The sequence below is a fragment of the Protobothrops mucrosquamatus genome, unplaced genomic scaffold, assembly GCF_001527695.2.
Source record: "Protobothrops mucrosquamatus isolate PMUCROS unplaced genomic scaffold, P.Mucros_1.0 scaffold562, whole genome shotgun sequence".
Classification (NCBI taxonomy): domain Eukaryota; kingdom Metazoa; phylum Chordata; class Lepidosauria; order Squamata; family Viperidae; genus Protobothrops; species Protobothrops mucrosquamatus.
The window spans coordinates 207,885-232,394 of NW_015386865.1; the positions used below are offsets into that span (position 1 = coordinate 207,885).

Below are 24,510 nucleotides of genomic sequence, written 5' to 3' on the forward strand. Positions count from 1 at the left end.
GCCTGGGATTCGCATTTTTCAAGTTATTAGGGATATGTATATGTGTATATGTGTGTGTGTACATTATATATACACACACACACACACAAATACACACAAACACACACATGCTTGAACACATCAACTAAAAGGGGATCCACTATCTCTTTGGATCATTGGCTCTGTTGACAAACTGCTGTTGCTGTTAGGAATTTTGTCTAATATTAAGCTAGATCTCTATCTATGCCTCAATGCCTTGTTCACACAACCAGGCCAACTAGAGACCCAGCATTACTTAGACCCAGCATTACTTAGACTTTTGTGGCATAGCCTTTTATGTTAATCCTGCCTGTTTGATTGATTTATGGTTCAATAGATTATGTATAACCAGAAAATAAGTTACTTTTGTTTCAACAAATGTTGAAAGAAAGCAGCTTAGGAAAGTCATAGGATTCCTCCACTCTCCTCCTCCTCCTCCTCCTCCTCCTCCTCCTCCTCCTGTCAAGAAGCCTTGAGCAAAGATTTTTTAGTTCTGAGCAAGATCCCTCCCAGGGAAACTACTCTTACTATTTCCTATGAAGATTGTATTCCTTAAAAAGGGAAGCATCATACATTTCCTCATAGCAGTCAATGGGAGCTGTTCTCTAAAACAGGAGAAAACCTACCAGGATGACATTGACACAGTGGTGTATGTTGTTATTTTCTCATGATAACTGTTAAGAATTTGGTTCCATTCTACGTATAGCCCTCTCCATCCAATCAAGATGAATTGGTGTTCAAGCATGTAAATGTTGGGAGCTATTGTTAACACATCTAGAGAAAAATAGAATAAGAAAACCTTCCTGGAGTGTAATTAGTAAAGAATGAGTTAATAATATCCTCCCTTTTTCCTCCTTTTTCTGTATTTCCTTTAACTCCTCCTTCTGCTTTACAGTATGGTGTGAGTTATCCCTGTATTCTGCGTCAAAACCAAGTGCTTCTGACAGCCCTAGAGGAGTTGCAGATACGTTGTGCCAGCCTGAAGAAGGAAAACAATCTTCTGGTAAGGGGCATGCAAGAGTTGTATGCATGGTACCCAAATGTTGTTTAGTCAAGCATGATTGAACAGTCTCTGGCTACCTAGATGTTGTTGGGCTTCAAGTCCTATCGTCCTTGGTCATTAGCCAAACTGGCTAATGGTGATTGAAATTGAAGCGCAACACTATCTGGAGATGTATAAGCTGACAATCCTGAGTTATTGTATTGGGCACCAAGGATGGCTTGTATAATTCCAAAGATGTTCCTTTGCAATGACATTTGAGGGCATAAAAAAGGCTATTTGAAACTCTGGGTTCCAAATGATGCAGACCAATGCTTTCAGCACAGGGCTGAACAAACTGTTTTGGCACTTGAAATAGAATATCTAAGCCATGCCCCACTTCTGCTAATTAAAACAGGGTAGCAAGCTTTTGTCCTGCCAAAGTTCCACTGAGTGAAAGGGCAAGATTTCCATAGCTTTATAATTGCAGTTAGAATTCCTTGCTGGCTGCTGCCCCTTGGTTCAGATCGTTCTCCCGTTTCTCCGTGAATCTTAAAAACATTTTGAAAGTATTGCCTTAAGAGGCTAATGAACTTTGGGTTGTAAGGAGCTGTCTCATCTTAAGCCAGGCTGTTGAAGTTGGAAGGCTGGACCAATATGCTGATTGGAATGATGGGAATCAGGCTACAAAATGTAGATGGGGCCAGGATGAAGAAATGGATGAGGCCAACCAAACAAGGATGCTCTACCATTAATTAAATATAATCAATTAAGCAGTATTTTTGGAAGGGTTTTGGGAACTGCTCCTAAGACTTAAGGTGAGCAGATGAGGCCTTGGGGCCTTACATCTACATGCCTGCTCTACCGAGTGCAAAATTCTCTAACCTGGTGTCCCCCCCAGATGTCTGTACTGCAACTGGGAAAGATGGCAGTTGCAATCCCACATATCTGGAGGACATCACAATGGACAAGGTTGCTGCTGTCAGTTTGACTTGAAAAGTTTCTCCAGGATCTCAGATACTAAAAGAAGCCCTGCTCACAGAAAGCTCTTTCGCAGTTTTGTGCTTGCTAGTTTTCCAGGAATTTTTGTAAACCTTTATGTACCTGTATGGGCCACTCACTGCTTTCTGAATGAATAATATCACCCTCCATCCAACTCTCAGTCTATTGCAAGTGCATCCCAATTGCAATTCAAAACTGCTGCTTTTTGGGCTGAGATGCCTTAAGCTCTTCAGAGTAGATGGTCTACATTGCTTTGTTCAGGTCTAGTAGCAGTTCCAGCTCTGATTGGTTGCAGTGCCTGATATGTCTCTTTTCCCTCCAGTGCTTATTGCAACCCATTTCAAACTAGGCTGTTAGTAGTGTTCTCTGCTGGTCAGCTGTTGGTTTCTTTATTTTTAATAATCTTGCAGTTGTTCCAAAATGACCTATTAAGTCAATGAACCATCCTCCACTCTAGAAGCTCATGCTCCATTCAACCTTTACATCGGTGTATCTCCCAGTGTTAACCCTTTCAGTTTCTGCTCAGGCTGGGTGAAGCATGCTACCTTGTTTTCTCAATCCCTATCCAGATTTATAGCCTCACAAAGGAAAGGGGGAAAAAGGGAAGGGTCTGTATGAATGTCAAAGGAGATAATGTGAGAAAATGGTAGAGGCAGGGGTGAAGAAATTGATGTATATAAATATCTGAGAAAACAAAGGCAGGGTACAGGGACTGTTGAGGAGGGAACAATCCCTAAAAGAAAAGGTTAGACCAGTTTAAGCAGAAGCCAGCTAGTAAGGCTTCTGCTTGGATGGGAAGGACAAGAAGCATAGGAACAGCCAATCTGTTCAGTCCAGACTGAGCACCTGAACAGCTCCTTGATCAACCAACTGCAATCTCAAGATGCCTTAGGAACTGCCTCATCCCAATTACATTGACCCATCCCACCTGGTCGAGCAGGAAGGATGTGCTGCATATCCCATCAGTCAAGGAATTTCAACTGGCAGGATCTAGCACAGTGTTTCTCAACCTTGACAATTTTAAGGCATGTGGACTTCAACTCCCAGAATTCCACAGCCAGCAATGCTGGCTGTGGAATTCTGGGAGTTGAAGTCCACATGCCTTAAAATTGTCAAGATTGAGAAACACTGATCTAGCAGGAGGGCGTTCTGTGCTGTTGCTCCCTCACTTTGGAACACTTTACCCTCAGAGGTGAGGCAAGCCCCCACCTTTCTGGCTTTCTGGAAATGTATAAAGACCTGGCTCTGCCAATTAGCATGGGATCTAAGAGTATGACGCAACCCTGGGGATGGCTTGAGAATACTCCTCCTGCCTTGTCAACCTTTTAGCCTTCTGGATTTTTAACTTTGAATTTCACTTTTACCTTGTACGTAGGTTTCAACTTTGTCCTTAATTCTGTTTTTAATCTGTGCTTTTATTCAAGTGTTAATATTGTTTTATTATGTTGTATATGGCGCAAAGTCACCTAGGTGGGATGGGCAGTATAGAAATTTAATAAATAACTAAAAAAATCTGGAGTGGAATTTCTGAAGTTGCTTTAAGCTTAATAAACAGCCGGGAGATTTTAAATTTTAATGCAAAATGCAACATCCAAACTGTTTTTTCCCCCCAATTAGATTGCATTCATCTCAGGTTATGACTCATGTTCTAACTTAAGCAATCATCGGTGGACCATACCATACGTTGGGGGTGAAAATGGTGGTTATACTGCCCTCCTTGCTGAATGAATGTATTTCCCCAAAATGGATCCCCCTCCAAAACTAAAACTGGATCAAAAAGGGCAGTTTAGATCTTTCTCTCTTGTTTTCTGTTTCCCAGCGTAAGACCTGCTTCCCGGAGACTCAGGAGAAAGTGAGGCATTTGAAAAGGAAGAATGCAGAGCTGGCGGTCATTGCGAAACGTCTGGAGGAGAGAGCCAGGAAGCTGCAAGAGGCCAACCTCAGAGTGGTAAGTGACCCAACCCTGGGTGGCGGACAAGCCCAATCAAGCTGCCCATATTGTTGGGCTTGGGTATGTCACAAAGGTGATAAAAGTCAGAGTTTACTACAACCTTTTTGATATTAAAAAGTAAAGTTTTTTCAAAAGCAATGAATACTTTTTCTTGACTATCAGAATTATGAAGCCTTACATTAAGTCTGTTACAGAGACTGGAATTCTGATCTCTTGTTCAACCATGATAATTACTAATTGATTTAGAGTTCTCAGTCTTTCACCCTCTTTCACCTTTCACATGCATATACCCCCATATTCTTTGTAGTTTATTAATGGTCATTCCCCAAATGTATTGTCATTTGTGTATGGAAGAATATTTAGGAATCCTGCTTTGCAAAAAAAATTCCAGTTTAATCCCTGGTGTGGCCAAAGGTGGTTAGGAAAATCCCAACTAGAAACCTTAGAGAAGAAATAAACTGTAACTCCCATCAACCTTAGTCAGCATGATCAATAGCAAGGCATGATGGGAATTGCAGTCCATTGACATCTGGTGGGCCTTACTTTGTGTGCCCTTACCTTAGAAATAGGTTTCTAATCAAGTTAGATAGAATGAAGCCAGATAGACCAATGGTCTGACTCTTTGACTTTAAGTCAGTTTATCTTCTTAGTCATTTATTTATTTGTCCCAAAGATTGGCCTGTTAGAAAACTGTCAGTCTTTTCTTGTTGTAGGTGAATGCACCAATAAATGTGAAGAGCTCCTGTGCAGGAATGTGCAAAAGAGTACTGGCACGCCAACGGGCTACAGATCTCCAAGAACAAGCCAATGCACTCCTGATGAAAGACAAACAGATCAATGCTCTGCAGAGGGAATGTCAAGAACTTCAAGCTAAAATCATGGGTGGAAAGGTGAATGTTTACCACTGAATACACTCAGGCTGATGTTGTCCAGATGTGGTAAACCTCCATCCATTGTGAGTGAGAACTAGGATTTGGATCCAGGCCCATCTGGACCAGGATTATCACATTTTTCTGTTTCTGCTCTTACACTTCCAAGTGTGTCAGTACAGAAAAGTAGCAAATGGAGCTTTTCTTGTCTCTTTATCATCATGCTCAGAAAAGCCCCATGGTTTTTGTTACTATGACCAGAAAGCCATCTTCAGTCAGGACACTGATATCAAAGAAATAATAATAATAATAATAATAATAATAATAATAATAATAATAATAATAATAATAATAATAATAATAATAACAACAACAACAACAACAACAACAACAGTTGGAAGGGACCTTGGAGGTCTTCTAGTCCAGCCCCCTGCTCAGTCAGGAAACTCTATACCATTTCAGACAAATGGCCGTCCAGTCTCTTCTTAAAAACTTCCAGTGTTGGAGCATTCACAAGTTCTGGAGGCAGGTTGTTCCACTGATGAATTGTTCTAACTGTCAGGAAGTTTCTGCTTAGTTCTAGGTTGCTTCTCTCTTTGGTTAGTTTCCATTCATTGCTTCTTGTCCTGCCTTCAGGCACTTTGGAGAATAGCTTGACTCCCTCTTCTTGGTGGCAACCCCTGAGATATTGGAACACTGCTATCATGTCACCCCTCGTCCTTCTCTTCATTAAACTAGACATAATCAATTCCAGCAACCGTTCTTTATGTTTTAGCTTCCAGTCCCCTGACCATCTTTGTTGCTCTTCTCTGTACTCTTTCTAGAGTCTCAACATCTTTTTTACATCATGGTGACCAAAACTGGATGCAGCATTCCAAGTGTGGCCTTACCATGTTGCTATAAAGTGATATTAACACTTCACGTGATCTTGATTCTATCCCTCTGTTAATGCAGCCTAGCACTGTGTTGGCTTTTTTGGCAGCTGCAGCACACTGCTGGCTCATATTTAAGTGACTGTCCACTAGGACTCCAAGATCCCTCTCACAGTTACTACTATTGAGCAAGGTACCACCTATACTATACCTGTACATTTGGTTTTTCTTGCCTAAATGTAGAACCTTACTTTTTTCACCATTGAATTTCATTTTGTTAGATAGTCTGTTCAAGATCCTTTTGTATCTTAAGCCTATCTTCTGGAATGTTGGCTATTCCTGCCAGCTTGGTGTCGTCTGCAAATTTGATGAGTTCCCCATCTATCCCCTCACCCAAATCATTGATGAAGATGTTGAAGAGCACTGGGCCCAGAATAGAGCCCTGGGGCACCCCACTATACACTTCCCTCCATGTAGATGCAGTTCCATTTAGGACCACACGCTGAATATGGCTGATCAGCCAGCTATGAATCCATCTGGTGGTGATGCTGTCTAACCCACATTTTTCTATCTTATCAAGTAGTAGGTTGTGATCTACTTCATCAAATGTCTTACTGAAGTCCAAGTAAATTATATCCACAGCATTCCTCTGGTCCACTAATTTTGTCACCTAATCAAAGAATGGAATAAGATTTGTCTGGCATGATTTAATATTCCAACTTTTAAGGGAGATTTTTTTTTCAGATACGGAATACTGCTACATCATTCCCTGAGGAAAGTGAACTTTTAGTTTGGGAAAAACGTATTTTAGGATAAAGAAAAATATTCACTGCCAATAGGGAGCTAAGTAGGAGGAACAATTAAGTGCCAGAATGGATAATTACGAATAAGTGTCCATAAGCCAAACAAAAGATTGGGAAACAAGATTTGTAAGAATGACTGGAAGAAGATGCTGTTAAAATGTAAAAGGTGGGGAAAATCTTATCAAGAATTAAAAGAAGTAGGACTTCATGATCTGGACCAGTGTTTCTCAATCTTGGCAACTTTAAGACAGGTGGACTTCAACAGGCTGGCCGGGGGAATTCTAGGAGTTGAAGTCCACCTGTCTTAAGTTGCCAAGGACAGATGTTTGAAAGTGAAGGTGAGGATGAGGGACCTAAGAGGTAGGAAGATCAAAGAGATAGAGTGAGGCCCAGGTCACTGGTTGGTTTGAATGAGACAGTTTAACTGTATGCTGCAGGTTTTCATGTCTGCTAATTGTTCTTTTCAGACTACTAGAATGTTATGAAATGTGCCTGAAATCTGAAATATGTCTTTTTTCATTATTAATATTATTATGGATGCTGTATTAATCAGTTAAATAACTCAGATTTCACATTGCTGCCCTTCAGAGTTATTGGGCTTCACCTCTCATAATCTCCAGCCAGCACAGATAAAGGGAGTCGAAGTCTCACAATTCTGGAAAGCAACAGCTTGGTGAAATCTGGATTAGTTTTGTCATTAAAAAAGCATTTTTGGTTGATAACAGAGCTTTATCAACATAGGTATTTTCTTTTTAAAAGCTTTTGTTCAAGTGCAGCCAACAAGAGTTATCTGAGAAAATGGATTCTATCTTCTATGTGGAAAGAAGATGAATCGCTCTTCCAAGATGTTGCTTGAAGACACAATGGCATAGCTATTTACTATCTAAGAGGAAACAAACAGTAGTTGGTCATTTGCTGTGTAATGTATTTCTCATACGCAAATATAAGCAGTTTTCTCTGGTTAATAAGCCACTCAGGATTTATTTAATCTGGTAAGTGATAATTTCTGTTTTTCTAGGAAGGTCCTCCATGTCTGCCTCTTCTAGATTTCCAGCATTTACTCCAAGAATCTCAGAAGGAAGTGCTGCGGTTACAGAGACAGATTGCTGTGAAGAATTTTAAGGCAGCCCTGGAGCCTGGTGGTCAAGGATCAGGAGACATTTCTTTAGCCTTTGCAATGAACTTGGGGCTCACCACGTCAGCCAGAACTACCTGTTCAAATGGTTTTTCTCTTACAAGGGTATCACAGCCATGGGAGGAGCTGTGCATAGCAGTGGAGGAGACCAGCCAGGTAAATTCTTTGAACTCCTTCCAGTTTATAAATATGCATCTTGTCTACCTTCTAATTATCCACATGCTGCAAAATCTAGAACAAAATCCACCATTCTTAGAATACCAGATTCCTGAGTCTATCTTTGCTATCTAACATGAGATACAAGGTTTGCTGTTTTACTATTCCATTGGTCCACTGCAATTCTGAGATAGTGAAGACACTTCTGGAAGTGGGGCATATTTGAGAAAAGAACTGCAGCTCTTTTAAATGACAATTAAACATGTCATTCCTTTATGTAATGCTCTGCATTTCCTGTTTTTTTTTAATCTGCTGCTTGATTCATTCAGGTTGAAAGCAAAGAAAAAGAATCAAGTGAGGCTTAAAAGCATCGCCATAAACATTATATTTATTTGTTCATTTATTTAAAACATTTTATCCCACTGTTCAGCTAAAAAGACCTCCAGTGTGGTTTATGTATATTAGTGAGAAGATCCTAATATATATATATACATTCTATATCCACAGAACATGCCTAACCAGCTACAGAATTATCCCATTTTTCTGGGTGCTCACAATACTTTTCCTCATTAACAAATCTAGTGAGCTGGGTTCACACAATGTTTTGGACCGCTAAACAATACTCAGTAATAGCACTAAGTTTAGTTTGTTGTACAGATGCAGCTGCTAGGCTTTTATCTGATGAGGTTAAATATGCTGAGTGAACACAGACCAACAAAGGGAGAGGGGAGAGATCAAGCACAGGTACAAGTTCTTAAAATGAACAACTGTTATCATGCCTACTTGGAATGAAAAGAGATCAGATAACATGATGGAATGTCCACCAGATAGATAACCTTTGGAGAGCCAAAGGTTCTTTGCAGTTGCTAACAGGGGTGAAGAGCCCCCAGCATCAAGAGGGCGGTTGGAGTGTTGCAACACAAGCCTCATTTCTTTTGTACATGTGTCAATATCACATGCATGCCCCATCCATCATTGCTGATCCTGATCTTCCCTCCCTACCCTCCAGCCCCAGCAGATGCTGCTGTGAATAGCCCCACATCTCTCTTGTTCCTCTATTCTTTGTCCAGATGGAACAGCTTAAAAACAGGTTCTCAGAATGCTGCTGAAGGAGGAGGAAGAGAAACCAGCAGTGCAGCTCCAGGCCTGGGTGGAGTTGGGCTATTTGGACAAGAAGACAGCTGAGCTCTTCCTGGGTGTATTAGACAGCATTTGTTTACCAATACATCTTTTGCAGGCTTCCTGAGCAAATGGCGCTACTTTATGTCTACATAAGCACTCTGTTCAGATAATGTGGGGTAGGTAGAGAACAAGGGGAAATGGACTAAAAAGGCTGAAATGAACAAAAACTGCAGAGCATTTCTTCTGATTTTGACCCTTGTTTTTAATAGACTTTATAGCACTACAGAGTGCTTGAATTTCTATGGAAAGCATACAGTGCAACCCCCAACATCATTTGCGATTGAAGAACTTCAAGGAAAGGGAAGTGGCACAAGATGACAAATGAGATTTATATCTTGATCAGCTAAGGCTGTGGGGCGTATTAGGAAATGGGGAAAATGTCCCAGAAGAAGTGTGGCAAATCATGCACTGTTGCCAAGGGAACTACACAGATGTGAATCTGTCACCAAAGTTGAGCTGAACTCGGAGAGTTTTTATTTTAGCATGTGGCCAGGATTGTTGGGAGATAAGCTTTTTGATTCCAATAACAGGCTCAGCGCATTGAGCCTGTCTCTCATGTGCTGCTGCATTTCTCTCATCACTAGACCATATTGTTGCCTCTTTCCCCTGCCCTATTGACCCATTAAATTATAGTGCCAATAGGTATAATACTCTGATTGACAGCTGCACAGATCAGGAATTCCCGACTTAATCTCATCCCAGCTATAAATACTTAGGCATATCATGGCAAGTCACTGTTCCCATCTTTCTTCCTATTCTCTGTTTCTTACATGCAAAAATAAAAATAAAAATACAAACATACTTTTATCACACTTGAACCTTCCTTGAAGATGTTGACTGTATGGAGAACGGGGGAGATTTTGAACTGCACCGTGTTTACACCTCTTCCGGATCCTAGTTCAGATCCTGGAAGTTTGGATGGTCAAGTCTGGGAGTTCCCACTATTCAGTCAAGGGGTCCTTCCTCGGGCCGCAGCTTGGAACTTTTCCCTGCCCCGTGTCGAGCTGCGGATATTCCTCCCTCTTCCGGACGGCAAAGTGGTTCAGCCCACCGGACAATCCACCGGGCTGGAACTGTGCCAGCTCGGAACTGTCCCTGGTGCTGAAGCGGAAGGCGCAGCGGGCCGGCTGAAAAGCGCTTGTTTTTGTACAGGCCGCGTCGCCTTTGGGGTGGCAAAGGATCTAGGTGGAGGCAAGTTTGACTGAAAAGAGGATCGGGAGGTTGAACCAGCTCTCCTGACGTTGCATTGGTGAGAAACCTAATGTTGTGTTGCTTGCTTTGAGGAGAGAGGCTCCATATCAGAGTTCCATAAATTTTGCCAAGACGGGTAGATTTTAATGCCCTATTGAGTGCATTACTAAATATTCTTGAATATGTATACAATTCTTGTTCTTTAAACGTGCAAATCATCTTAGGAAGCTGGAGGTTGGAGAGAGTATATTTCAGGAACATTATCTCCAAATAATGTAAAGATGGTAGAATAAAACTCTTTATCTGAGAAGCTTGTTAGTAAGGGCTTTGGCTTCTTCCTCTATCAGTTCCCTAACAGAGTCTGATTTTTTTTTTTAGTAATTTTTTTTCTAGAACAGAGAAATGGCCAATCTATTTCACCTTGTAGGCAGATTACTTTTCCCAGGGCAGTTCCTGAAACCTCCAGCTGAAACCATCCTGCATTTATGGGCAGTGAAAGGTGGATTTTGAAGAACCATTTCAATCCAAAGTAGAAATACTGGCAGTTTCCATTTGCTCATTCAGTGTTACAGTGGAAAGAGCCACCTCCTGATCAGAACATAAGCCTTCCATCTATTCAGGAGCTTCTATAATTTGCTCGTTTATTTTTTTTTTAAAAAACATCAAATTTAGAGCCCATCCAACTCGCAGAGCGACTCAAAATGTCTCAGTTCCAGGAAACCTTAACTGTTTCAACTCAGGATGAGACAGCTTCCTGGATGACAGAGTCAGATTTTAATGTACAGAAAACATATAATATTGGACAAATTTTCCTCCCACAATTCTTCAGGTACTGCCAGGTTAGTAAGGATTACAGTCACTAACATTAATGTATACTTAGAACAACCAGCTATGTTAGACTACATCTCCTATAATCCCCAGTTAGCACTAGCTTTGATTTTTCTGGCTGGGGATGATAGGAGATGAATCCCACTCCTTAAAAGGTACTAGGATAGGAAAAAGAGTCTTAAAATCTCTGAATCTTCTTGCTCATTACTTATGATTCACAGATTGAAGCTGAGAAGTGATATTCTGGGTTACTATCAATGTTTTCTGACATTAGTGGCTTGAGTGTTGATTGAAGTCAAGCCCTTGAGACACCTATAGTAGTACTTTAGCTTTTATCTGGTTTTAATAAAAAGTAGTAATTAATATAGAGAGAGGGGGCTTAGATTGTCAATTCATAATTTTATCAATTTTTGACTTTTCAGAATTGGAATTATATATATCTCCCAATTCTGAAAAATAAATTATGTGTGGGTGTGGATGTGCACACACTTCCATTCAATTGTGTCCTCTTCTTGGAGACTGATGGACAAGTCCCTCCAGTTTTTCAAAAGCAGCTTGCCATTGCTTCCTTTTTAGGGTTGAGAGAAAGTGACTGGCCCAAGGTCACCCAGCTGTCTTTGCGCCTAAGGTGGGAGTAGAACTCAAGGCCGCCCAGCTTCTATATATCTGCCCAGAATGCTTCTTTGAAAGAGATGGGCAATTTAGAAATATGATTGATAAATAAATATACAAACAAACAAACAAATAAATAAATAAATAAGAAATAGATGCATAGCCTCGAGACCAGGTTATTTGAAGGACCATCTTTTCCCAGTCACATTTATCTGACTCACCAGGGCATAGAGGCAGGGAATGTTGCAGGTCCCCTCTCCTAAGGAAGTACATCTGGCAGGACCCAGAAGAATGGCCTTTCCACGGTGGTTTTCTCCCTTTGGAACATTATCCCCATGGAGAGTAGATTGCCTTCCACTTTGACACTCTTTCACAAGGCCTCGAAGACCTGGTTTTGCCAATGGACCTGCAGAATCCCAAGTGGGATGGAGTCCATAAAGAGACTTATCTGATTGATTGTTATTGCCAGGGGGTGGAGGGTTATTGTTGCATATTGGGTTTTTATTTTTATAAACCACCCAGAGTCACTGAGAGTGAGTGGGCAACCATATAAATTTTCTTAAACAAATAAATAAAATAAATAATTAGAATGATGCTATATGATATTAAAGGACTGAGATGATCATATATTTTTATATAATTTTTAATGTACATTTATTTTTTATATAAGGAGAAGGCGTGGCATTGTCTGGGGGTGGAATTAAGAGAGGAATCAGCCTAGAGCAGTGGTGGCGAACCTATGGCATGGGTGCCAGAGGCGGCACTCAGAGCCCTCTCTGTGAGCACACGTGCTGTCGCCCCAGTCCTAGGCCTTCAGCTGGGTTTTATAAAACCTTTTTGCTTTAGGCCTCCACCGCCGTGTGCAAAAAAAAATATTCAATCAATCAGTCAATTTCAACTTCTCATGGGAAAAAAAATCTTGCAAAGTTGGAATTGATTGATTGAACTTTTTAGTCCCACCCAGTCTGCCGTTACCACCACAGCCACGCCAAGCCAATGGGTTACACGCAGCTAATGGGCCACACCCACCCGGCACCCGACAATGCATAAGTGGGTTTTGGGTTGCAGTTTGGGCACTCGGTCTCTAAAAGGTTCGCCATCACTGGCCTAGAGACATTATGTTCCCACAAGCGGTCTAAGTTCAATTCCTTTTGAATTCTATTAACTGTTATCTAGCACCCAATTAGTTCTGACAGTTGACTAGATTCTTGTATATAGACATGAATAATAAATCAGCTTAACTGGAACCTAACATGTGGTCCTGATTCTTCACACCTAACAGACATGAAATTTGAATCTGGACTTACTGATTACTAACTCTCTCTTGTGTGTAAAAATATAAGGAGCTCTTTATTAGATGCCATTTACAAGGTGAATTCACTCATCCCAGCATACCATAAGTAGTTGTGATGGAAGGTGGACACCCAGGAGGGATGGGATACATTCCAAAGAAGTAAGAGATCTCAGTCTGAATGTTACATGTGAGAGAAAAAGGGTGAAGACAGCACTTCCTTGGTAGTTTACAGAGTATATTCTAGATGCAGATAGTAGCGTCCACAGTCTGGCAAGTTTTTTGACTATAGATGCGAAAATAATAAAGAACTCAGCTGGGAAGAATCATTACTTTGTGATTCTTGGTTTTGGCCTGACAGCAGTGCTGTGTTCTGGGTGCCATGCCTAAACAAATCATATGATGGTTTAATGTGATAGTCTGGTCCACATAATTTGCACAGATAAACAGCCTGGTTCTCATGGTGTGCTGAATAACGAAGCCAGCAAACCTTATTTTAGCCTGGTGTAAATCCAGCCATATGGAAGTTCACATTCCTGCCTAACCTCAGAGGTGACATTCTACACCCAGAGCAGTTCACAGAGCAAAAAGATTTGCAGGAGAGAAGGTTGGCCTTAAGACTGGGTGTTGTAAACTGCCCAGAGTCACTTAGGTGAGATGGGCAGAGTAGAAATTTCATAAATAAATAAATTTAGTCAACTTGCTAACTCCTACCAGTAAAGGATGACAAAATAAACAGGATCATTTGCTTTTTAATTTTGCCTGAAATTTGTCTGTTTTGCAGTCAGAGACAGGAGTGTTTCCTTTTGCAAGCGTACAAGATAGAGAAGAAACTTTGTTTTCTGCCCCTGAGGTCAAAGAGCAAGTGAAGCATTTGGTGAGTTTTTTTTTAAAAAAAACAATCTTTAGCACAGCATATGACAACATCTAGTACAGCTTAGCAAATCTTAAAAAGGTTAAGGAGGGTGCCCTAGTGAGTCCTTGGATAGGGCACTAACAGGAAATCCGACCTAGAACTATTGACTAGACCAGTGTTTCTCAACCTTGACAATTTTAAGGCATGTGGACTTCAACTCCCAGAATTCCACAGCCAGCAACGCTGGCTGTGGAATTCTGGGAGTTGAAGTCCACATGCCTTAAAATTGTCAAGGTTGAGAAACACTGGACTAGACTGAGGCGCTGAATAACATTTCCAAAAGACAATGGCAAAAATTACTTTATCATCTGTTCACACGTCAGGGGAGTCTTGAACTTTACCTTGTGGAAACATTATCCTCAAAAGTAACTACAGATAGTCCTCGACTTAGAACAGTTCATTGAGTGACCCTCTGAAGTTACAGCGTCACTGAAAAAAGTGACTTATGTCCATTTTTCATACTTATGACCATTGCAGCATCCCCACGTTCACGTGATCAAAATTCAGGTGCTTGGCAACTGACTCATATTTATGACCGTTGCAGCGTCCCGGGGTCACATGATCATCTTTTGCGACCTTCTGACAGGCAAAGTCAATGGGGAAGCCAGATTCACTTAACAACTGTGTTACTAATTTAACAACTGCAGTGATTCACGCAACAAGGGTGCCAAGGTAGGTCCTAAAATGGGGCAAAATTCACTTAACAAATGTCTCACTTAGCAGAAGAATTTTGGGCTCAATTGTGGTCGTAAGTCGAGGACTACCTGTACCTCAACCTACGACTACAAGTGAGCCCCAAATTTCTGTTGCTAAGCAAGACAGCTGTTAAGTGAGTTTTGCCCCATTTTACGACCTTTCTTGCCATAGTTGTTAAATGAATTACGCACACATTTTACTAAAATTTAAAACACCAAAGTTCTCTTGTGGAAGAGGATCCCAGGAGAAAGGATGCCACTAAGAAAAAAGTCCCTGCTCTGTGTTGCCAGTGAGGCTGAGAACCGTCTTGGAGAGATGCTTCTTCAAGCATCTTCTTTCTTTCAATGGTCTCCACGAAAGATGGAAGGGTGGCATTTTCTAATAATGCTGTTCCGGTGTAGTAGTAGTAGTAGTAGTAGTAGTAGTAGTAGTAGTAGTAGTAGTAATAACAACAACAACAACAATAATAATAAAGTTGGAAGAGACCTTGGAGGTCATCTAGTCCAACTCCCTGCTCAGGCAGGAAACCCTATACCATTTCGGACAAATGGCTGTCCAGCCTCTTCTTAAAAACTTCCAGTGTTGGAGCATTCCCCGCTTCTGGAAGCAGATTGTTCCCCTGGTTAATTGTTCTAACTTTCAGGAAGTTTCTCCTTAGTTCTAGATTGCTTCTCTCTTTGATTAGTTTCCATCCGTTGCTTCTTGTCCTGCCTTCAGGTGCTTTTGAGAATAGCTTGACTCCCTCTTCTTTGTGGCAGTCCCTGAGATACTGGAATACTGCTATCATGTCACTCCTCGTCCTTCTCTTCATTAAACTAGACATACCCAATTCCAGCAACCGTTCCTCATATGTTTTAGCCTCCAGTCCCCTAATCATCTTTGTTGCTCTTCTCTGTACTCTTTCTAGAGTCTCAACATCTTTTCTACATCGTGGTGACCAAAACTGGATGCAGTATTCCAAGTGTGGCCTTACTAAGGCATTGTAAAGTGGTATTAACACGTCATGTGATCTTGATTTTAAAGATCTGTGTAATCTGCTCTGAAGTACAGGTGGTCCTTGACTTATGACCACAATTGAGCCCAAAATTTCTGTTGCCAAGTGAGACAGTTTTGAAGTGAGTTTTGCTCCATTTTATAACCTTCCTTGACACAGTTGTTAAGTGAATCTGGCATCCCCATTGACTTTGCTTGTCAAAAGGTCGAAAAAAAGGGATCACGTGACCCCAGGACACTGTAACCGTCATAAATATAAACCAGTTGCTAGGCACCTGAATTCTGATCACAGGGACACTGCAATGGTCGTAAGTGTAAAAAACAGTCATAAGTCATTTTTTTCAGTGCCGTTCTAACTTTGAACGGTCACTAAGCGAACTGTTGTAAGTTGAGGACTGCCTGTAGTCTACAAGTAATTGATAGCTTAAAGAAAACAATCCAGCTGGGAGCCTCAGAAATCTCCTCACTGGAGCTTCCAGCTTCTATGCGTTCCTCTCTACCAATGGGAAGGGGCAGGTTTTGCATAACCAAAGGAGCTTGTAAACACTCATTAAAACTTTCAAGATTGTAGATCAGTGAGCAACCTATGGAATCTGTGAGGGAGACAAAGGGCTCGGAATGATGTCACTGTGTGGTCATGCAAGCCCTGCCCCTTTTCTACAAGCGTTATGAGGTTGCCCACATGCCTGAAAGGAGGGAGATCCTGCAGATGCTACTGAAAGCACCCCTGATGCATCTGTCTAGTGCAGGGGTCTGTAACCTTGGCTCTTTTATGACTAGTTATAATAATAATAATAATAATAATAATAATAATAATAATAATAATAATAATAATAATAATAGTAGTAGTAGTAGTAGTAATAATAATAATAATAATAATAATAATAATAATAATAATAATAATAATAATAATAATAATAATAATAATAAAAGTTGGAAGGGACCTTGGAGGTCATCTAGTCCAACCCCCTGCTCAGGAAGGTATCCCTATACCATTCCGGACAAATGGCTGTCCAGCCTCTTCTTAAAAACTTCCAGTGTTGGAGCATTCACCGCTTCTGGAGGCAGGTTGTTCCCCTGGTTAATTGTTCTAACTGTCAGGAAGTTTCTCCTTAGTTCTAGGTTGCTTCTCTCCTTGGTTAGTTTCCATCCGTTGCTTCTTGTCCTGCCTTCAGGTGCCTTGGAAAATAGCTTGACTCCCTCTTCTTTGTGGTAGCCCCTGGGATATTGGAACACTGCTATCATGTCACCCCTCGTCCTTCTCTTCATTAAACTAGACATACCCAATTCCAGCAACCGTTCCTTATATGTTTTAGCCTACCCCTGGTCTAGTGCAGGGGTCTGCAACCTTGACAACTTTAAGACTTGTGGACTTCAGCTCCCAGAATTCCTCAGCCAGCTATGTCCACAAATCTTGAAGTTGTCAAGGTTGCAGCCACCTGGTTTAGTGGCAAAATACAGGTAGTCCTCGACTTACAACAGCTCGTTTAGTGACCGTTCAAAGTTACAACAGTATTGAAAAAAAGTGACTTATGACTGTTTTTCACACTTACGACCATCGTAGCATCCCCGTGGTCAAAATTCAGACGCTTGGCAACTGACTCATATTTATGACGGTTGCAGTCTCCCGGGGTCATGTGATCGCCTTTTGCAACTTTTTTTTGATAAGCAAAGTCAATGGGGAAGCCAGATTCATTTAACAACCATGTTAGTAACTTAACAACTGCAGTGATTCACTTAACACATGTGGCAGGAAAGGTCGTAAAATGGGACAAAATTCACTTAACACATTCCTCACTTAGCAGCAGAAGTTTTGGGCTCAATTGTGGTCATAGGTCGAGGACTACTTGTATGCTTTTATGACTTAGTTCTCTGGAAAAGAAGACCCGAGAGTGTCCAGCTGCTAAATCTAGGCCAGTTGAGGCTTCAGCATCCCTGAATTTAGGCCATCTCCTTTGAAAGAGGGAACGGTTGTTTGGTCATTTGCTTTTCAGTTTGATTGTCTCCTTTCCTCTTCTGATAGGAGTCTGACCTCACAAAGAAGAGGAAGCAATGTGAACATCTGGAGCATGAAGTAAAAAAGAAGCACAAGAGATGTGCAGAGCTTGTAAGTGAGTCCACACACCCCCATTGTTGGCATTGTGCTGCTTGCTTCCCTGCAGACTCCTAGACTCAACAGACAGAAGAGGGATGCTACAAACTCCCTAGGAACGGAAGGTTCAATAGCAGCAAGATAAGATAAGATAAGATAAGATAAGATAAGATAAGATAAGATAAGATAAGATAAGATAACCTTTATTGTCATTTTTATACTGTGGGCACAATGGCACACATCAAAAATGAAATTTAGTTGCCCGCTCTCAAAGTGAAACACATACATGACACACACCTAAACATACTATGAACAACATATGTATAGACCCACATCCCTACATATACGTAGCAAATAAATATTAAATATTGTCCATCTTGAATATATAACGGAAGGAGGAAGCTTGAGAGTTCACAAGGTTAATGCTGTATGGAATGAAACTATGGCTGAATCTGGATGTTCTGCTTCGGATACCACGAAGCCTCCTCCCAGAAGGTGACAAGGAAAACAGGTCGTGAAGAGGATGTGTAGTGTCTCAGATAATCTTGCGGACCCTGCTCAAGCAGCGCTTCTGTGCTATGTCCTGGATGGGAGGGAGGGAACTGCCAATGATCTTTTTGGCCGTTCTCACCACTCCCTGCACCGCCTTCCTGTCTGAAGCAGTGATGCCTCCAAACCAGACTGTGATGCTGTCTGACAGGATGCTCTCGATTGTCCCTCTGTAGAAAGTGGTCAGGACAGGGGAAGGAAGATGTGCTTTTCTCATGTGGCGCAGAAAATGCAGGCGCTGCTGTGCCTGCTTCACCAGTTTCTCACTGTTGAGCGACCAAGTCAGCCTACTCGTTAGCTGCACACCCAGGAATTTGATGCTGGTAACCATCTCCACAGGTGAATCATTTATGCACAGAGAAGTGTGGCTGTGCCTGCCTTTTCTGAAATCAACAATGATATATTTGGTTTTTCTGGTATTTAAAACTAGGCTGTTTTCCTTACACCAGTTCACCAACCCTTCAACCTCCTTGCGGTAAGCTTCCACCTTGTCATTATGAATAAGGCCCACTACTGTTGTATCATCTGCAAACTTCACAATATGGTTGGTGGCAAACCTAGCACAACAGTCATGGGTCAACAGGGTGAACAGCAGCGGACTTAAGACACAGTAAATCACCGATGCAGTAATACAGCAAGAACAAGGGATTACAAAGAGCGGCAATAGTTGATACAAAGGCTAGCAATTTTCCCCCCCAAAGTTACACATTAAGTACAGTGTCTGCTGGGTATGGAGGGGAAAATCTAAAAAGTCAAGATGGTAAATGTGCATTCTCAAATGGCATCCTTCTTCTTTCCAACAGTCTTTGCTAAATAGCAGCATGAAGTATTTCTGGTAGGAAGGACAGCTATTGATCATTTCAACAATCTTTTCCATTTTTTATTTTGCAAAATGCCTTTTTAAAACCACGTTATCATATTTTTATATTTAGTATGCACAAATATTATTCTGAAACTGCACTTTCTTTGACTTAGAACTACATATTTATACCAGGTTGCACTTTTCTAAAGAATCCTTTCTGAACTCATCTGTCATAGTGGGGAGAAAATCCGTGCTTGTTTTTTCCCCCACACAGGAGATCGAACTGCAGGAAGTGCGGAGTGATAATGCCCGACTCTCTGAGGAGAACGCCGTGTTACAAGGGCAAGTTGAGTGGACAGAGAAGGTAATCATGAGATCTTCTCTTATGTCCCCCCCCCAATCTAAAGTAGAGTAAGTTGGTGACTGTAGATTATGGCTTTGGTGTTCTCGAGGTCTTCTTTAGAGATAAATATTATTTCACTGTAAAACAAGTTCATCTTTCTGATGTGTTGGATGTGGAATCAGATATCAGTACACAAATGCATACATTTCTGTAGAAAGATCCAATACCATTTGTGTGTATGATCTTGCTTACAGTTCCATCAAATTCATTTTGTATGCAATAGATTATCCAGACTAAATCAGAAAGGATTGTAATGCTCCTTGTGTCAGAAAGAACTCCTCCTCCCCCTTTCTCCTCCTCCCCCCTTCCTCCTCCCCCCTTCCTCCTCCTCCTCCCCCCTTCCTCCTCCTCCCTCTGAGGGCTAACCAATGGTTTCTCCTATCGCAGGTTGAATCTGAAAATGCTGACTTAAGGCTGCAGGTTTCTGTAGTGACCGAGGAACGGGATTTGGCTCTTCAGAAAACCCAGGAACTCCAGGACAGGCTGGAGAGTCTCGGGCAGGCACTCAAGGTTTGTAGCAAAGGGCTGTCCCAGAGCAGCTACCTTCTACTGATATCCTTTGTTTTGGAAAATTGACAAGCAGAAATGGCAAATTTGGAATAAGATTGAAATGGACTCCAGGCCTTCTGATTAAAAGCTGATTTTGAGGATGTGGATAAATGCAAATGTCACTTCTTTATTTGTGTTATTCATACTCCTATGATGAATCAAGAGCTTGGAATCAAGAACTGGCATCAACCTGAGACAATTTATAAAATAACTAAGGAAAATCTTAGGAATGCTTGACAGACTGTCCATTTTATGGCACAGGCTCAGCACAGCCCTCAGATGGTGATCGGCACTATTTGCTGTAAACTGCTAATGAAATTCAATAATTAAGACAGTGAGTTACAAGTCGGAAATAATTCTCCAGTTAAGGTAAAGGTAAAGATGCTCTTAATTTATGCTTAGCTCCTGGGGACTCTACATATGAAATCATATTATTCCTTGACAACAGATCTAAGAGAGAGAAAAACCACAAATGGTCCAGGACTATCTGCAGCTCCAAAACTTCAGGTTAACTACTAGCATGACAAGGAGAAAATGATGCTGTCGTTTATATTTAAATACACATTTAATCAAATTAAATGAAAATTTTGACCCTCTTCTGCCATTTCTTCCAAAACATCTTTTAGACATAGTCTATCCATTAAAGCATCGAAGCAAACATCATTATTAACATGATATTATTGATCAGAAGTTATCATCAACTAGGTTCTATGAATGTCCTGATTTGCATAGCTCAGAATGAAAGAAGGGTCTGGGTGAGAATCACTTGACTTTCTTATGTTTAGAATCTATTTACTTGTTAAAATGTATTGCCTGCCCTAATGGACTCTTCCTGATCTTCTTACTTTCCAGCACATGAGAGATGTTGCAGAACGAAGGCAGCAGCTGGAACATCAGCACGAGAAGGCCTTGCAGGTCTTGCAGAAGAAAAAAGATGAAGTCCGACAGCTGCAGCAGGTGACTTCTGTCAACGGGAGGCTTCTTTCTCCCAGGTTTATTCACACAAGTCTGATTCTTCCATCAACCGAAGGCTCACATGTGAATGTGTAAACAGACCCCATTGGCAAGAACTGACTTGTTTCGGAGGTTAAGGAAAAATTCTAATGGTGGGGTTTGTAACCTGATGGGTCATTCAGCCCATAGTAATGCCTGGTGATGCATTGATGTGAGCAGATGCAATCTGCCGAAAGATGGGGAAAAACCTCCCTACCATTGGGCAAGGTGAAGTTGCTTATGTTTTACCAACAAACAATTTGATTCTACCCTATTGATACTTAACACATTTTATTTATTGGTTCATTCATTTACTTAATCTGTCCCCACCTCAATTAGCAGGATGGTCAACCAATTTTGGTCAACATACTACAAAAAAGATGTTGAGACTTTGGAAAAAGTTCGGAGAAGAGCAACTAAAATGATCAAAGGTCTGGAGATGGAAACATATGAAGAACAGCTGCAGGATTTGGGTTTGGCTAGTCTGAAGAAAAGAAGAAATAGGGGTGACATGATAGCAGTATTCCAGTATTTGAGGGGCTGCCACATTCCAGTATTTGAGGGGTCAAATTATTCTCCAAAGCACCAGAGGGCAGGACAAGAAACAATGATTGGAAACTGATCAAAGAGAGAAGCAACCTGGAATTAAGAGAAACTTCCTAACAGTGAGGACAATTAACCAGTGGAACAGCTTGCCTTCAGAAATTGTGGGCGCTCTATCACCCAGTCACTTGTCTGAAATAATATAGGATCTCCTGCTTGAGCAGGATGCTGGACTAGAAGACCTCCAAGGTTCTATTCTATTCTATTCTATTCTATTCTATTCTATTCTATTCTATTCTATTCTATTCTATTCTATTCTATTCTTAGTTTAATGAAAAGAAGGACTAGGGGTGACATGATAGCAGTGTTCCAATATCTCAGGGGTTGCCACAAAGAAGAGGGGTAAACCTATTCTCCAAAGCACCTGAAGGCAGGACAAGAAGCAATGGATGGAACATAATCAAGGAGAGAAGCAACCTAGAACTGAGGAGAAATTTCCTGACAATTAGAGCAATTAATCAGTGGAATGACTTGCCTCCAGATGTTTTAGGTGCTCCAACACTGAAGGCTTTTAAGAAGAGATTGGACAACCATTTGTCTGAAATAGTATAGGATTCCATGCCTGAGCAGGGAGTTGGACTAGAAGACCTCCAATAGAACTCTTTTGTTCTATTAAACAGTCTGCAAATGACATACAATTGTATAATAAAATATCTGTAGTGAGAAAAAGTAAAATTCTAATAAGTGCATCAAAGAATACAAAACCGTCTTCCATTCATTGGCATCATCTCAATTGCTGTAAGCCTTCTGAAATATCTGTCTTTAATAGAATCCAGATGAGCCATAATGTGGAGGTCAATTCAATATCAACTGAGGGTGTGTGTGTTCCATCACTGGGGTTCAATGGTGGCAAGTACCCCTACTTCCTCTCACCTTGTATCATTTGTCAACCCAAGTAGTGTCTCCCTGGATTAAATTCCACATATACAGAATACCAAGATATTGTTGGTCATACAAAGCATTTTTTAAAAGAATAGACCAAATTTACCCATTACAATATAGCTTGATTAGGGTTTACATGATTATGTATATTCACATGTTATAAACCATGGCTTAACATAAACCTAATCAGTACACCAAATGCTAATACGTTATGGCTAGGCAGAATTTGTAAATTCAATCAAGTCTACAAGCAAACCACCCATTTCTATGTCAGTGAAGATAAATATTCCTGGGATAATCAGCCCCCTTAACCTTTCTTTTCTCTTGGATTTAGGCTCAGGCTGAAGCTAGGAAAGAACACGAAGGAGCAGTGCAGCTTTTAGAGGTAAGGAGAGGAGAAAATAAAAGAAGGGGAGGTAAAAATCAAGAAAAAAAAACATTTAAGATACAGTAAGGTATAATTTAGTTTATTTAAAATAAACAAGAAAATTTCACATCAAACTGAAACACTGCCAGCTCTATTTGGAGCATGTACTTATCTTTAAAGAAAAAGACCTGATTAAATTTGTCACCGTGGAAAATACTAAGAGATTTCCCATTGCAGTTCATTGGTCAGAAGGCAATGCCTCGTGTGGTAATGGGCTGTGAGAATAACCTTGGAAGACAGGAGAAAGAGGGTCTGAGATATTTCCTATCTGAGTGTCGCCCGGGCTACAGCTCTTTCTCCTGTCTCCCAAGGTTAATCTCACAATCTATTACACTTCCAGATGTGGGTTTTCAATTGATTTATCCAGTCCTGCAATCAATCACCCGATTTGTACTTAAGGATGATGGTGATGTGCAGTTAACAACTTTTTTTTCTTCTGCTGTTTCTTGTCTTGTCAGAATTCCTTGGATTCTATGCAGGTACTAATGGTCTCAGATGTGCCAAAAATGTCCGGTTTTCCCCTCTTTCCTCCAACAACTCTTGATTGTTTCAGAGGCGTTTGGAACAGAGAAACACTATATTTTATACATATTATGTAGCGTATCCAATGAAAGAATTGGAGAAAAACCAAAATGCATTTGAGAAGCAGTAATGTATATTTCTCGTTTCCAAACTTACACAAAATTGTTGCATCTGTATTAGCCCTACAGAACAAGAGCAAGGTTTCAATCGCACAAGGCTGTTCTTTCTGTCAAATGCCAGAGGAAGGGAAGAAATGTCCAACTTCACAACATCTAAGCACAACATCCAATGGGAGTGTGGGAAAATATGTAAATTTGACACTCTTAATGTGTCCTTCACTATAGATAGTCCTCGACTTACAACCACAATTGAGACCAGAATGTCCATTGCTAAGCAAGGCAGTTGTTTAGTGAGTTACGCTCAATTTTATGATCTTTTTCTGCCACAGTTACTAAGTAAATCACTGCAGTTGTTAAATGAATCATGTGGTTGTTAAGCAAATCTCACTTCCCCCACTAATTTTGCTTGTTGGTGATTACATGACCCTGGGACACTGCAATCATAAATACATGACAGTGGCAAGTGCCCAAATTTGGGGATTTGAACTCTGGTCACCCATTCCCATTTAATACACTAATTAAAACTGATTATAAATTGCTGGTTCTTCATACCTTACTCTTCTTTGTTACTGGGCTATCATCTTTCCATCCTAAGTATTAAGCTTCAACTGTGGGATTTCTCCAGTCTGAAGGGACTCTTACTGAAAAGTTAGCTAACAAGAAGAATCTATTGTTTCTTTGAAGTCAGAAAATGGTTTTGTCTTCTGTTTCACTTGTCTTTTGGTTGTAGATTATTATTAATAATAATAATAATAATAATAATAATAATAATAATAATAATAATAATAATAATAATAATAATAATAATAATAATAATAATAATAATAATAATAATAATAAAAAAGTTGGAAGGGACCTTGGAGGTCAACTAGTCCTACCCCCTGCTCAGGCAGGAAACCCTATACCATTTCAGACAAATGGCTGTCCAGTCTCTTCTTAAAAACTTCCAGTGTTGGAGCATTCACCACTTCTGGAGGCAGGTTGTTCCACTGGTTAATTGTTCTAACTGTCAGGAAGTTTCTCCTTAGTTCTAGGTTGCTTCTCTCCTTGATTAGTTTCCATCCGTTGCTTCTTG

The 24,510-nt window shown here is 40.7% G+C and overlaps 1 protein-coding gene across 1 annotated transcript in view; it reads left to right on the forward strand.

Moving 5' to 3' along the window:
* TSPOAP1 (TSPO associated protein 1) overlaps positions 1-24,510 on the forward strand; it is a 69,511-nt gene that overhangs the window by 12,598 nt on the left and 32,403 nt on the right. The window contains exons 2-12 of the mRNA XM_029284389.1: positions 914-1,021; positions 3,819-3,947; positions 4,664-4,840; positions 7,513-7,785; positions 13,674-13,766; positions 17,518-17,601; positions 19,212-19,301; positions 19,728-19,850; positions 20,742-20,846; positions 22,702-22,752; positions 23,253-23,273. Of these exons, the coding sequence (XP_029140222.1) occupies positions 914-1,021; positions 3,819-3,947; positions 4,664-4,840; positions 7,513-7,785; positions 13,674-13,766; positions 17,518-17,601; positions 19,212-19,301; positions 19,728-19,850; positions 20,742-20,846; positions 22,702-22,752; positions 23,253-23,273 (1,254 nt within the window). The remainder of the gene's footprint in view (positions 1-913; positions 1,022-3,818; positions 3,948-4,663; positions 4,841-7,512; positions 7,786-13,673; positions 13,767-17,517; positions 17,602-19,211; positions 19,302-19,727; positions 19,851-20,741; positions 20,847-22,701; positions 22,753-23,252; positions 23,274-24,510) is intronic.